We start from the raw sequence: 16,316 nt of genomic DNA, 5'->3' as shown, positions 1-16,316 counted from the left end.
GTAAGTTAGTAATGTTTTGATCGGTGGATTGCCAAGTAGCAGAGGCAACAGTGGTTGGTGAAGTCAAGTGTGAGACTAGGGAGTGGAGCAGTCACCTCACCCCACACGTTTTTCCTCGTTTTCTGTGGTAACTTGTTTGATTCCTGGCAAATTTAGCTAAGCATTACCCCAACACCATGTTTCTCTTGGATTTCATTAATGTTCTAGTCTGTTAGACAAAGATTCCACTAGGGACCTCTGAAGAAACTTGAATCAGAATATTTACAAAGAACATTTTTGTCTCTCTCATGATCAACTTTGAAAGACTTACAGACCTTTTGTTAAGAGTTCAATTATGTGGTTTAAATTTCCAGCAAATGACATTTGATCATAAGGAATGTTGGCATACTTAAAAAGCTTGCCCACTCTTTTACAAGTTATTTTAATCCTCAATGTAAGCTCAACATATGGCAACTCCCTTGTCACTATGCACTCTGTTAAAACACTGAGCAAGTCAAACTGATCTGCACTGAATGCTAACAAATGCCGGGTTCTATGATAAGATCTGGTAGAAATACAACTCATTGTGCTTTGAATTCTAATTGGATTTTCCACTTAACTGCATGTCTAATAGAAAGTCTTACTGTAGGCAACCTGATGCAGATTTCAATCCACTTCATTAATGAAATCAGCCTCCAGTAACCCATAACAGAAAACCGTAAAAATCAAGTAAGTATTTTCGTTAATCCATTTTGAATATTTTATAACACACTTCTAACAACAAGTCTGATGAAGCCTTACAGAACTAATTGCTTCCTGCTAACATCCACCTCTTTGAGAATGGGGAAAAGGCAGAGCATCTAATTACTTTGACATTTGAAAATCAATTTTCAGCAAATCAATCTGTACCTCAGCCAAGCTTTGGTTATTTTAATCATTGCTATTAGTTTGACATTCCTTTTGTCCTTTGTTAATTAATGAACTAAAAATTAGATCATGCCATGTTCATTTTGGGACATGAGATAGACACTTTGGAATATAATATAATGAGCAACATGTGTAGTCAGTCCTAGAGCAGGTCAGATCAGAGACTTGACTGCCACTCAGGAGTATGAAAATGCTTTGTTGTAGTGCCAAAATAGAGCATGTAGGAAAGTTGAAAGACTTATTTTAAATACATCAAAAGGCATCCACATTTATAGCTTTTCATTTCAATACCACGTGTATTTTTTTATTTGATACAAACATTGACCTAAACAAAATCAAAAAAACATTTAATAATTGGATGTCAGTTAATTTGCAGACTTAAGCTTTACTCTTGCGTAAATCCTCAATTGTACTTTGTATGCTTTACTAATTATCCAATAGCTATTCCAAAATAGATCACCAATGGCTACAAGTTTGGTGGCACCTTACAAACCTACTACTTGTAAGACTTTGTTAGGTATATAGGAACATTATCATCTACAAGTACCTCTCTAAGCCTTACATCATCCTAACTTGGATGTATATTGCATGCTTTCATTATCGTTCAGTGAAAATTGTGCAGATCCTAATGTAACAACATTGTGGAACGTGCAATCATTTCTCTTGAAATGAACTGCAATATTTCAAAGCATTGCCCTCTTCTGAAAGCTAACTAGGGATAGGCAACGAATACTGACTTTGCAGATGATGTACACATCCCAGACAGGGCCTGTTGGCTAACCGTATTGGAATTATGCCTATATTCTTCCTGATAGTCACACCTCAAAACAACACTCACAACACGCTGGAGGAACTCAGCAGGTCGGGCAGCATCCGTGGAAACGATCAGTCGCCATTTTGGGCCATAACCCTTCATCAGGACTGTAGGGGGAAGGGGTAGAGCCTCTGCCCCTTCCCCCTACAGTCCTGATGAAGGGTTCTGGCCCGAAACGTCGACTGATCGTTTCCACGGATGCTGCCCGACCTGCTGAGTTCCTCCAGCGTGTTGTGAGTGTTGCTTTGACCCCAGCATCTGCAGATTATTTTGTGTTTACACTTCAAAACAATTTTTTCTGCTTGTGACTGGATGCAAAAAAGGAAAATTGAACCAAATTTGCAATAGCTTTACACTCTTTTCACTTCCTTGGAGCAGACTGCCTAAAATTCCTTACATAAAAATAATCTTGTTCTACCAATTATACAGATGATTTTTACTAATTTTATTTCAATTGAATGATTGTCATGCTTAATACAAAGCAATTGTCAAAACATTGTAACAATGCAAAAAAAAACTAACAACAACAAAAATATCTCAATTAATTATGCCAAAATTCACCAAAATTTGCAATAACTATGTGGATGAAACATGAAGGAAAAATGAAAGTTAGGAGACCCATAACACCCTCCATACTTTTAAGAACATGTCTTAATTGGGGTGTCTAATTTTTCTCTAACTTTCTGGCCAAGTAGTACAAATATCAGTTCCTTGTTTTTCAGGTGGGCCATGATACCCACCAAGTTATGTAACTCCTGTGATGATCTAGTGCGTTAGCTTCCCTGCCTGACTTTCTGGCCCCCTTGTATCTTTTGTGCATCAAGCAGAATTGTACTTTTACTTCCCCTGACAGGGAGGATAAATATTGCTGTTTATTGTGCACAATAGGTCACAGTGTCCTAGGTTATATTTTAAACAGACAGAGAACTTATAATTTAATTTCATACTTGAAGCTTCGCACTGAACCCTCATAAAATAATGGGATATTTATCTGTTCCTGAGGTTCAACTCAATGCAAACTGTTAAGTGCAGTGAATTAGTGGAGATCTGATGCACTGTAGGTTAAACATTTGTTACGTACCCCGTAACTGGGTTGCCAAACCAGCAGAAATGGATCACTCAGTTGGAGTCTGGATTACTAGAACTAAGAAAGTTTTATTAAAGAAACAAGCAACACAGTACTCTAATCAAAAGGATAATAAATGCAACAGTTCAGCAATGATAAACACACATGTACACAGAATTAGGATAACAGGATCAATCAAGCTCTATCGTCGTCCAGGGGTAAATGACCAGTTTCAAAGTGACGCAAAGTTCAGTTCAATTGAGTTCAGTTCAGTTCACCGTAATCACTGCCGTGGCAGATGGACAGTGGGGGGGGGGGGGGGAGGAGAGAGAGAGCAAAAACAAATGAATATTCAAACGGCTTCCACACAGACCTTCGATATTCTTCGCAGTCAGCTTTCGGGCGAGCCCTTTGTGATGTCTTCTGAGGTTACCGACCGTGACCCCTCCGTTTCCAGATACGATCGTTTCTCTGCGGTGAACCTGGCACCCAGGCAAGGGCAGACACACACCAGGTTCCCGCCGATCGTGCCTTTCCACCCTGTGCGTCTATGGCTTGGTCCCGCGACCAGCCCTCCAAAACTTCCCACCGACTTATGGGAGGCGCACCGCTTCCAGGGTCTCGTTACCTCGTGGTGTCGTGTGTGTCTTGCCTTAGCGAACCTGTCCCTTTTTATCCCCCTGCTGGGGTATCGCCTGTCCATCACTTCAAACAGTTCAGGGTTCAAAGGGGGAGCCGATCTTGACAGCTCTCCTTCCGTCTCTTAATTAACATCTCCAAATGCTGCTCCATTGTTTTCCTTATCTCTCTTTCTCCTGAAGACAGGTGGCAGACCAACTGCTGATCCCACTGGTGCCAGCCCAGGCCAGCTCACATCTTAATCTATGTGTATTCTCGTCAGACATTAAACAATTCCTGGCATCTGATTTTTAGAAATATTTGTGTGCTAGTTTTGTGGGCTGAGCCAGCATTTCATTGCCTGTCCCTAGTAAGCTGCAGTCCACCAGGTGTGGGTATACCTATAACGCTACTGTAGAGGGAGTTCTAAGATTTTGACCCAACAACAGCAACAAATAGCAATTATATGTTCGAGTCAGGATGGTGAGTGGTTTGTAGGGTAACTTCCAAATTCTTTTGCTACCCTTGTCCTTTAATTGTCAAAGGTTGTGAGTTGGAAGTTTCTGTCTTGGAGTCTTGTTGGGATGCTACAGTGCATCCTGTAGATGGTACATGATGATATTTTGAATTCTGATCAGCTGTGTTTTATCTGCCCTTGAGCTGCATATGAATTCATGACAGAGTAAAGACTCAGAGTACAATGAAGAATGTTGCTCAACCCATTGTGCACCACAATGATGCAGGAGCATTTGTACATTTATTGTCATGCATTGGTGTATGGAACAAATGCAAACTACTTTGCTATCTATTTCCACCTGCAATCATTGATTTCATTAGCAAAGAAACGGGGTTGATGACTTGTGTAAAATATCACTTCTCACTACTTTTGACATGGTTGCAGCTTTAAGCATAGCTGACTACCACATCTTCCTCTATCCCACGGAGTCATGCCTATATATTGCCAGAGAATCATCTGCAATGGTTTCTCTTCGAAACCCACCTTGTTTTTATCTGATGTACAATGTCGAATAAGCAGAAGATTTCAAAGCTAACAATAGGGAAGACAAGTATGATCCCTTCTGGAAATTCATTTTCCCCCATACAACACATATTTGAGGATAGTGCAAAAAGCTTAGCAAAATGCTGGAACCCCAGCGTGTTTGATGGTACTATGATCTCATTTTACATCTGTTCCATCAGTAACAGCGTCCACTTCCACCTCCATAAATCACCAACTTTTATTTTTCTCTCAGCTTTTCTGCTGCTGGAACCCTCATTGATGACTTTGCTACCTCTGAGATTGACTGTACTAGCATCTTATGTTATATTATATTTATATTATAAACTTCTCATCCTTGTTTACAATTCTCTATGGTCTTAACTATTTCATTATGTCCTCCCCACCACTACCACCAACCCCTGTCCCATCCCATTCCCCCTTTTATGAATTTATAATCACTGCCACCCCCACAAGTCCAGATCCCTTCATGCCCGACTCCCCACCTCGTGCTTCTCTGAATTTAATGGCGATCATGAAACAAATCTTTGCCTCCACTTTCAGCATTTTGACGAGTCTGTTTCTCGGGATTCTTTCATGTCCATTGACAAACATTCCTGGCTCCCAAGTTCCCAACCAACTGCACAGTTTTATTAGCAAAGCATTTAAACCACTGGACTGACATACGGAAGCCTGTACTATTTATTCAGTGTCACGAATTGGTATCCCAAAACACCAGCTGGGAAAATTAAATCAAATAATGAAATAAACCTAGAAAAAAAGGCTAGTGTCAACAATGATGACCGTAAAGCTGCTAGATCGCCATAGAGGTCTATCTGGGTAAGAATTTATTATCCTCAGATATTTGGTCCATGTGGAGGGTCTTGATCCTAATTGTCAACTATTCATTTCCCTTTAAAGATTTCCCTGAACCATTAGGTTCCTTCAGCATCCTCTGCATTGCTCCTCAGTACAGCATCTGCACTCTCTTTTGCCACCATCTTAATACATTCCTAATAGCTTTATCTGCCTCAAAGGAATGACAAATTTTTTAGCCTTTCTGTTCATCCACTGCCTTCATTGTTTTTAAATTCTATTCTTTTCCCAGTCGGGCCTGTATTGGACCCCAGACCAACAATAATGTGAATGACCGGTAACTGCCACTGGAAATCATCCAGTAAGCCTCCGTTTAGAGGGAGAGTGTTGGCTTTATTAGTAATGTCCTCATCCCATGAAAATATACACTAAGGGAAAAATACAACATTTGTAGATACGACAGGGTCTTTTAAGAGACTCCTGGATCGGTACATGGAGCTTAGAAAAACAGAGGGCTATGGGTAACCCTAGGTAATTTCTAAGGTAGGGACATGTTCGGCACAGCTTTGTGGGCCAAAGGGCCTGTATTGTGCTGTAGGGTTTCTATGTTTCTATTTGCTCTTTATCTCCACCCATCTCAATGTACAGGCCCCAAACACTTCAGGGAAAGCAGTGAATTCTGATAATTTCTGACGTGAAACCTTAACTGCTTCTCTTTCCATTGATGCTGCCTGACCAGCTTACAACTTCCCCATTTTGACTCACTTTAGTACACAATGTTTACTGCCTTACAGTGTGACCTTTGTTACATTGCAAGATCAGGGTGACTTTTCAATAGAGCTCCTCCATCCAGCCTGTGACTTTAGCCCAGGCTTCTGGCAGCCTGTCACTGTTATCTTTCATCCCTATCTAACTCTGACCACTCTGTCCTGAGCCACTTCCACCCTTCTGTGAATCTCACCATTACTTGAGTCCTGACTGCATGCATTACTGTCTTTCAAATCAAACTTATCAGCTAATTAGCATTTCCAATGGTTTCCAATTTTTTTATTTCAGACTTTCATCACCATTTTATTTATCTTTGATAATCTAAGACAATAGTCCTGCTTATTCCACTTATCCAGCCTGCAGACTGACCTTATTATACTTGTCTTGTGGCCACCTTCACTATTGTCCTTTTTATCACTGAGTCTCTCTTCCATTCAGTGCTTCCATGGAAGTTCTATTCCAGTTTGTCCTCCTGATCCTGGTTTCTGCTGTATGGGAGCTGAACCATCAACTCTTCCTCAAACACCAGAAAAGCTGCCTGACCTGTCGTAAATATTCAGTATTTTCTGTTTTTATTTCACATTCCTGGCAGGTAGATTGTTTTGCTTTAGTTTTCAGTGATAGAGTCTTCCAGCACAGAAACAGTCCCTTTGTCTCACCATAACACACCACTTATTTTATCTATTTGCTATCATCCCATTTACTGTGTTAGCTGCATAACCACCTCGGACACTCATCCACCTGTCTGGAAATCTCTCAAGTGTTATGAGTTTACTGCCTCTTCTGGCAGTGCATTCTAGACTTCAACCAACCTCAGTGTGAAAAAAAACTCCCCCTCAGATCCCCTCTAATCCTTCTACTTCTCACATTAAACCTTCTCCTCTTGACTCTGATATCCTCACTATGGGAAAAATATTTTTACTACCCTGTGTAACCCATCCCTAATCTTACAGAGGATATCTCTACCAAATCATCCCTTAGCCTTCTCCACTCCATGTAGTCTGTCCTTGTAAACATAAAGCTTCAACCCAGGTGACATTCTGGTGAATCTCCTCTGAGCTCTCTCCAACACAATCATATCCTTCCTATGTGGTGATCAGAACTGCACAAATTAAGTCTTGATTTTAATTGCTCTTATCATTCTAATCATACACAGTGTTAAATGTCAGTTAATCAATGCCTTTCAATTGTTTGCAGGCTAGTGAATGATAATTAGGAAGATAGTGAACCTGTCTTGTTTTGTTTAACTCTGCTCTTTATCTGGAATATAGGATATTAAAGGGAGATGAGAACTTTAAATTTATTCCACGCTCGCGGAGTGACCTCCCAGAAAACTTCCCAAAGGAAATTCACGGAATATGTTATTTTCTGGAGGCTAACGTTTCTCCAAATGCATCAAGGATGATAAGCATGCCTGCGTGCACCAAGAGAAAATCATACAGTATTGGGACAATGTTCCTTCGTGAGACCAGTTTATGAGATGCAGTGCATTCTGGTGAGTGGGTTAGGAACACAACATGCACAGCTAGAAAGGATGTCTAGACATTTGACACAAACTTTCTTAATAGCTAAATATTCGCCTCAAAGCTTGGAAATGGAGAAGTCAAATTAATGATTTGATAAATGCACAGCACATTGACTGAAGGTTAATGTTCATTTCTGATAAGCTGTGGAAGAGAAAGCAAAATTAATAGCATTCTGTCTTAAATAATTTTTGTACACCAAAACTGCTTTCAGTTATATGGACCATTCTTACATATTTTTAACCATTTTAAATGTATTTATTCATAATTCATACATTAGAAATAAACAAATGCAGATGAAACATTGTATTTAGTTGAAATGAGAGTTCTGACTTCTTTTACACTGCAGTTCATGGAACGCAGATTTTAAAGTGTAAATTTTCTAAGTGTGGGGCAAAGATGTCCCTCTGACATATATTATAGGTCAAGATTGTACAGTTTAGCTGGTATTACTTTGTTAAGTGTGTACAGCTTGATGTCGACAGAATTGTCTCCAGATGGAAATTTCTTCAGTTTCAACCGTGTCATATAAAAGGAGAGAATATGACATTAAAACTGTTAATAATCAAATACATATATTGTTTAATGTCTCAATAAGAAAAACTCTTTGGAGATGTGATAGGCAAAGTGGTTTCCCACTGCACTGTAAACTTCTGTGATTCTGTCCTCTGAGCTTTTGATTGAGTTCTATTAATGTATAATATAAAACTGTGTATAAATGCACACTGCTATCATCTGTACAAACTATTTTGGAATGTCTGCCACAAAATAAATACTGCTGCTTATGTAATTATCTGTTTTGAATGGCTATAATTTAAAATTTCTTTCATTATTTCTACAAGAGGATTTTGACTGGATGAGGAGAGAAACAGCCTTTGTTAGGAATAACCAATGACCACATGGAATTCAAACTGATCTGGTAGTTTTTCAATGCATAAATACAACAAAAATGTTGACAACTTGTTTTTATATAGTACCTTAAATATAGAAAAATAATGCCTCTAAGTTCTAAAGAATGTATTATTACAATATGTTAACCCAAGTTTTTTACTTGACTAATCCAAGCTTGATCAAAAAGGCAGTTTGCACTAATTATCTTACAGGATAAGAGGAAAAGCGAAAAGGGGAAGACTGTAATATCAATGTAATGAAATCTAACTTTAGTGGCTAAAGGCCAAACTAGCGCAGGTGAGACAAAGGATGTAAGGTAGGGAGGGAACTAGAAAAAAAACTTCAGGCAAAACCTTACAGAATTAGAGTAATGAGGAGATTATCAGGCTAAAAGCTTTTCTAAATGAAAGGTAAATTATGTCAACTGGAGGGAGTAGCTATGGTGTGAAATGGAGATAGTGGCTGGGAAATAGAGGTCATGACAGAGGGTGTAGGGAGTGACATTCACCTTCAAAAGATTTAATAGAAGGAAAGTGGAGATCATCCAAGACAGATTGTTGGGCGCATTAACTGCCAAATCAGAGGCAGTGCATATTAATATGAATATGGAAATATTTTAATTAGAAAGGATATGCAAATAAATTGGCATTCTGCATACACAAAGTAAAAATTTGATTGTCTATTGATCATGACAGTTTTTGAATGCAGAAGGAATTAACAAAATCACAATAATTATTTTGCACCCATTGACTTTGCGGTCATGCTCCCCGGATATTTAAAACGAGAAATCGGAGTGGGAGTAAAATTGTAATAAATTTCAGTCTAAAAGCCTTAGGTTTTTAGAAATAGGCAGGTAAAAGTTTGCAGATTATATGAAGATAGGTGGAGCGGCAGGTAGTTTTGAGGAAGTAGAGAGGCTACAGAAGGACTTAGACAGATTGAGAGAATGGGCAAAGGAAAGGCAGATGGAATACAGTATCGGGAAGTGTAAGATCATGCACTTTGGTAGAAGAAATAACATGATTGACTGTTTTCTAAATTAGGAGAAAATTCAAAATCGCAGGAGCAAAGGGACTTGATGTCCTTGTGCAGGATTCCCTTAAGGTTAACTGACTGGTTGAGTCAGTGGTGAGGAAGGCAAAAGTGATGTTAACATTCGTTTCAAGGGACAAGAATATAAAAGCAAGGATGTAATGTTGAGGCTTTATAAAGTACATGTGAGGTCTCACTTGGAGTATTGTGAGCAGTATTGAGCCTCCTTATCTTAGAAAGGATCTGCTGAAACTGGAGAGGGTTCAAAAGAGATTCACAAAAGTGATTCCAGGATTGATTGGCTTGTTATATAAAGAGGGTTTGACGGCTCTAGGCCCATATTCACTAGAATTTAGAGGAATGAGGGGTGGCCTAATTGAAATTTATTGAATGGTAAAAGGTCTTGATAGAGTGGATGAGGAGAGAATGTTTCCTATGATGGGAGAATCTAGGACCCGAGGACACAGCCTCAGAATACAGTGACATCCTTTTAGAATGGAGTTGAGGAGGAATTTCTTTAGTCAGAGAGTGGTAAATCTAGGCAATTCGATGCCACGGAAGCCAAGTCTTTACAAATATTTATGGCTGGGGTTAATAGATTCTTGACTGGTCAAGGCATGAAGGGATACAGGAAGAAAGCAGGAGATAGAGGCTGAGAGGAAAAATGGATCAGACATGATGAAATGGCGGAACAGACTTTCGGTGGGTCAAATGTCCTAATTCTGCTTCCATATCTTACGGTCTAAAATATTCCTGAAGTTTAGCATCTGTGGAAGAGTAAGTTTGGTAGATGAATTTGTGATGCAGTATGAGTGGACAGAATGGATAAAAGGAATGGGGTACAGGTTTATGCAAAAAGTACGAAAAGGAGAAAGAGATTGCAATATGAAGGATAATGGATTACGTATATTGATATTTGCTCAATAGAATAGAAACAAAAATGATTGTTGTAGTTCAAAAGTTCTGAAGAGATGAATAATAGGATTTCCTATCAGCTGAAATTCTTATCTGTAAATCCACAGAGGAGACAAAGACTAGTCTTAGAAAGCAGTGTAAAAATGAGAGCAATATCTGTATCTTGGTGGGTTTGGAATTGAAAGAGTTAACAGCCAGATTAACACCAAAACTGCACTCAAAAGAATTACTGAAAGTTTTCTCTACCTTAAGCCATATAGAACCAATTAAACTACAAAGGCAGCAAATGGTGTATGCTTGAAATCAGAAATAAAAGCAGATGAAGTTGGAGGTTACTCTGGAGAACAGGCAGCATCATCTATGGAGAAAAAGATTTCACCCGGTCTGTGTTTGGTCAATTCATTGTATATACCATAAGTACTGATTACAGTTATGCTAGTAAATGATAGTTTCACCTGGAGGGAGTGGTGTGACATGTGCAGGTTTCTGGATGGTAATAAGGGAGGAGATCAAAGGGCATGCATCTGTTATTTTACTGTTTTCTCTATCCATTGTCCCTGATCCCAAACAGACTAAAGAGAAATTTACTTATTCTTTGCTTCTGGCATTCTGTATTATTTGTTCATGGTGCAGTCAGCTCTGTGCTGTAGAAACCAAGTACAGCCTGGGTGATTCCATTCAGAAGCTAGCCATCCAGGTGAGCCGGTCATGGTAACTTCCAAGCCTCTGCTGCATACACTACTCCAAAGAAACTTGAGGAACAGCCTTCAGGCCTTAAGGCAGAACTCAGCAATCTCTGATAATGATTCTCATGTTCTACTTACCTGTCATTTAGACCAACCCCTTGTCTCTCTACTTGTCCCAATACCACCCCTTTTTTGTTTTTCTTACTATTGCCAATGGTTAATCTTTTCCACCTTCTACCCTGTTATGGACGCCCTCTCGTTTCTTTTTCCTCTTGGTATTTGCTTGGCATTTTTTTCCTGTTCGGGCTAAAATTGATCATTCTGAAACCAACTTTATATCTCTCCAACAAAATCTGCCTGACCTATGGAATGTTTAATCTTTTGTCTCCTTAATTTAAGATGACACAAATATGTTCATCGGTGGTGTATAGTGGTGTGAACTGACTTTACAATTTTTTGGAAAGTACAGAAAATACATTAAAATATTCCTGTTTTCTAATCCAGCACATTTTTAAAATCTGTGATCTTGCAACAAGCTTGTCTATTTCTCTAGTATTCAGATTTAACAGTTGCCTGTAGTGCATTTGAAGTTACTTGTTAATACAGTGAAAGATTAATTGCTGAAGGCTTTCTTATAATTAGTTGGCTTCCTTTCTGAAATAATGGTATTGCTTTGAAGTATTTATCTATTGATGGAATTACTGTTTGGGTAATTGGAATGGAAATAAACTATTAAAAGATAGCAGCAGAGTCAGGCTATTCGACCCATTGGGTCTACTCCATCATTCAGTCATGGCAGATTTATTATTCCTCTCAACCCCGTTCTCCTGCCTTCTCCCTGTAACCTTGGATGCCCTTACTAATCAAGAACCTATCAACCTCTGCTTTAAATATACTCAATGACTTGCCCTCCACAACCATCTGTGATCATGAATTCCACAGATTCACCACCTTCTGGCTAAACAATTTCCTCCTCATCTCTGTTGTAAAGTGACCTGCTATTCTGAGGCTGTGCTGTCTGATCCTAGACTCTCCCAATGTTGGAAACATCCTTTCCACATCCACCCAGTCTGGGCCTTTCAATATTTGATAGGTTGCAATATGATCTCCTCCTCAGTCTTCTATATTCCAGCGAATATAGGCCCAGAGCCATCAAACGCTCCTCATATGTTAACCCTTTCATTCCTGGGATCATTTTGGTAAACTTCCTCTGGATACTTTTCAATACCAGCACAACCTTTCTTCGATATGGGGCCAAAAACTGTTCACAGTACTCCAGATGTGATCTGAAAAATGTCTTATAAAGCCTTAGCATTATCTCCTTGCTTTTTATATTCTACTCCTCTCAAAATGAAGCCAAAATTTACAAATGAAAAAATCTGCAGATGCTGGAAATTCAAGCGACCCACGCAAAATGCTGGAGGAACTCAACAGGCCAGGCAACATCTATGGAAAAAAGTACTTTCAATCACAAAATTTACAAGGATATTTCTTCGTATGTGAGGACCTGAGTTATAGGTAAAGGTTGAATAGGTTATGAATTATTTCCCTGAAACTTAGGAGAATAAGGGGAGGTTTGATAGAGGTATACAAAATTGTAAAGTGTATAGATAAGATAAATGCAAGCAGGCTTTTCCCACTTAGGTTGGGGAGACTAGAACTGGAGGTGAAAAGTTATGGGGAAAGGGTGAAATATTTAGGTGGAATCTGAGGGGGAATTTCTTCACACTGAGGATGGTGAGTGTGGAATGAGCTGCCAATGGAAGTACTTGATGTGGATTTGATTGGGACATTGAAGAGAAACTTGGATACATGCATGGATGGGAGGGGTAGGGAGGCCTATGGTCCAGGTGCAGATCGATGGGACAAGGCAGTATAACAGTTTGACATGGACTAGATGGGCCAAAGAACTTTCTTTCTGTACTGTATGTTCGATGACTCTATGACTCAATTACTGGATAATTAGTTATGTGGTTACTTTAAATTAACCTTCATGTGGATGGATGACAGTGGATTCAGGGTGGAGTCAATACACACTGTTACGTACCCCGTAACCGGGTTGCCAAACCAGCAGAAATGGATCACTCAGTTGGAGTCTGGATTACTAGAACTAAGAAAGTTTTATTAAAGAAACAAGTAACACAGTAATCGAAAGGATAATAAATGCAACAGTTCAGCAATGATAAACACACATGTGCACAGAATTAAGATAACAGCATCAATCAAGCTCTATCGTTGTCTAGGGGTAAATGACCAAATTTCAGAGTGACACAAAAGTTCAGTCCAATTTAGTTCAGTTCGCAGTAATCGTTGCCATGGCGATGGACAACGTGGGGGGAGAGAGAGAGACAGAACGGGAACGACTGATCATTCAGAAACGGCTTCCACTCACAGACCGGCGATAATTGCTCACAAGCAGCTTTTGGGCAGGTCCTTGGTGATGTCACCTGAGGTCACCGACTGTGACCCCTCCTCCAGATGCGGTCGATCCTCTGCAGTGAACCTGGCACCCAAGCAAGGGCGGACACACACCGGGTTCCCGCTGATCATACCTTTCCACCCTGGTCGTTGTCTGGTACTTCCCACCGACTCGTGAGAGGCGTACCGCTTCCAGGGTCTCATTACCTCGGGTGGCGTGTGTGTCCTGCCTTAGCGAACCTGTCCCTTTTTATCCCCCTGCTGGGGTATCGCCTGTCCATCACTTCAAACAGTTCAGGGTTCAAAGGGGGAGCCGCTCTAGACAGCTCTCCTTCCCCTTCATTACACATCTCCAAATGCTGCTTCATTGTTTTCCTTATCTCTCTCTTGCAGACAGGTGGCAGACCAACTGCTGATCACATAGGACAGCTAACATCTTATCTATGTGTATTCTCGTCACAACACATTGAGAGAATAGATTATAGGGAAATAAAAGAGAAATCAGATTGTTTTGGTGAGCTGGCATACAGTAAACTTGATGGGTCAAATTGCCTCTTCTGTCATGAAGAATTGGGGAAATATTATGGATTTCTTTACCTGAATAAACATTTTATTTTCAAATTCCTTTGTCATCTTAAGACCTCAATTCCTCAATTGAAACATTTCTTGAACTTTTACCTCTAGGGAATATACATCAGATTTATGGGCCTAAATTTAATATTTTACCCTTTAAACACTGTGACACTAGCATTTACCACTTTAAAAGTCAATGAGCCCAACCACATATCTGTGCCTGAATATAAATACCATACCTCAGATAGTGTCTGACACCAAAGAAAAAGAACACAATCATAATAATAATAATAAAAATAATAAAAAAACAATAAATTCAAAATGATAAATGCAGAAAATGCTAAGAGAAACTAGAAACAATTCAACACAGTACAGGATCCTGCAGCAGTTTAACTCAATCTGATTACTTACTTATAAAGGCACAATCAAATGACAAAAATCATTCACCAGAATCTTGCTTTAAAATACAAATGAGAAAAGAGATCATACCTTATTATAAATAGAAGCCTGATTCAGTTTTAGAGTCAGAGTCCTACAAATTATATTATGACCAATCCATTATTACAGATGGGACAATCCATTATTACAGATGCGACAATCCATAATAACCGTCCAGAGATAATATTACAGGATAAATAAGCAAGAACAACTTACTTAAGAGATAAAGCCTTTCCAAACACACAAAACATACAGAAATCAGGGAGCGAAAAACACCAGAAATATGCTTAATTAAAATAGGAAATTGAAAGAATATGTAACATGAACAGGATATATATTGTCCTAATAGTATATCTACAATTGGTATCATCCCAAAGTCACTACACAATAGCTTTAAACAATTGGGCTTACAGAGTAGTATTTATGCAAACCTTCAGAAAGCTACAATTCTAAACACCACTAGAATAGTCTGAAAGTTCCTAGCAATTGACAAATGAGCATACTTAGCTATGCCTGTAACTCAGGTCTTACCAACTCGAGCTGAGAAAAAATAAAAACAGTAAAAATAATAATACACAATACATATAAATACATAAGATATAGCTTATATACATAGTTTGATTGTTTATCCATAAAGTGACACTAATCTGTACATAAGGTGACTGATGGAAATAATAAAGTAGTGGTGGAGTTAGTGGGTGGAGGTGTTGATCAGCCTGGCTGATTGGGGTAAGCAACAGATTTTGAGTCTGGTGATCCTGGCATGGATGCAATGTAATATCATCCCTAATGGGAGTGGGACAATAGTCTATGAGCAGGGTGTGTGGGATCCTTCATGATGTTACTGGTCCTTTTCTGGTACCTTTTATTACAGTTTTATTTATTTATTGAGCTACAGAGCAGAGTAGGTCCTTCCAGTTCTTCCACTGAATTAGTACAAGCCTAATCCAGGACAATTTACAATAGCCAATTAACCTACAAACCAGAACCTCTTTGGACTGTGTGAGGAAACCCACAAGGTCATGGGGAGAATGTCCAAACTCCTTACAAGCACCGGCACGAATTGAACCTGATTTGCTGGTTCTGTAAAGCATTGTTCTAGCTGCCTTTCTGCATGCAGATTATCCCCTTGATGCCAGTTTGGCTTTTGCCAGCGATACATTGGGCTGTTTTTACTACCTGTTGTAGAGCCTTTCTGTGCACCCCAATACAGTTTCCACACCAAATAGTGACGTAGCTTGTTAGGATGCTCTCTACCGTGTGGATCTGTAGAATGATGTGAGTATGGATGTGCAAAGTCCAGCCTCCTCAGAAAGTAGAGGCGTTGGTGAGCTTTCTTGACTCTGGGGGATATATTCTGCAATCATGAGAGGGTGTGTGTGCACTCCAAGGAGTTTGAAATTCCTGCAGTTTCTACTGCTGTGCTGCCAATGTATAGGCAATGTAAGTGGTGAAATTGATAACCATCTCCTTTGTCTAGTTGATATTAAAGAAGAGGTTATTTGCCCTTGAACTCTTCCACCTTCTCTCTGTTGGCCATCTCATTTTTAGAAACATAGAAAACCTACAGTGCAATACAGGCCCTTCGGCCCACAAAGTTTTTGTTGGTGATGAGGCCCACCAGTGTCACTTTCATCGGCAAACCTAACAATGTGATTGCTTAGGGAACCCCTAAGACAAAAAATAATATTCATTAGTTTTTTAAATTACTTTTTGCACACTATTTTAATGATTGTATTCAAGATCTTGCACGTTTATGGAGCTCTTGGTATTAAGAAAGTATCCAATTGTCTTATTTTGGATGTGAAGTAGATGATCCCACACATCTTCACACTGAACTGTAAGTGCCATTACC

General features: G+C 39.3%; 1 protein-coding gene across 2 annotated transcripts in view; it reads left to right on the top strand.

Moving 5' to 3' along the window:
- The window catches only part of gucy1a2 (guanylate cyclase 1, soluble, alpha 2), a 167,878-nt gene extending 159,603 nt beyond the window's left edge, over positions 1–8,275 (top strand). Inside the window, exon 8 of one of the 2 annotated variants that reach the window (XM_063052867.1) lies at positions 7,257–8,275. In XM_063052867.1, the coding sequence (XP_062908937.1) occupies positions 7,257–7,464 (208 nt within the window). In that variant the 3' untranslated portion in view covers positions 7,465–8,275. The remainder of the gene's footprint in view (positions 1–7,256) is intronic. The other variant, XM_063052868.1, reaches the window with a different exon arrangement.
- The last annotated feature ends 8,041 nt before the right edge of the window (positions 8,276–16,316 follow it).

The sequence above is a fragment of the Mobula hypostoma genome, chromosome 7 (assembly GCF_963921235.1).
Source record: "Mobula hypostoma chromosome 7, sMobHyp1.1, whole genome shotgun sequence".
NCBI classification, from domain to species: Eukaryota; Metazoa; Chordata; class Chondrichthyes; order Myliobatiformes; family Myliobatidae; genus Mobula; species Mobula hypostoma.
This window is presented reverse-complemented; position numbering and strand designations above follow the sequence as displayed.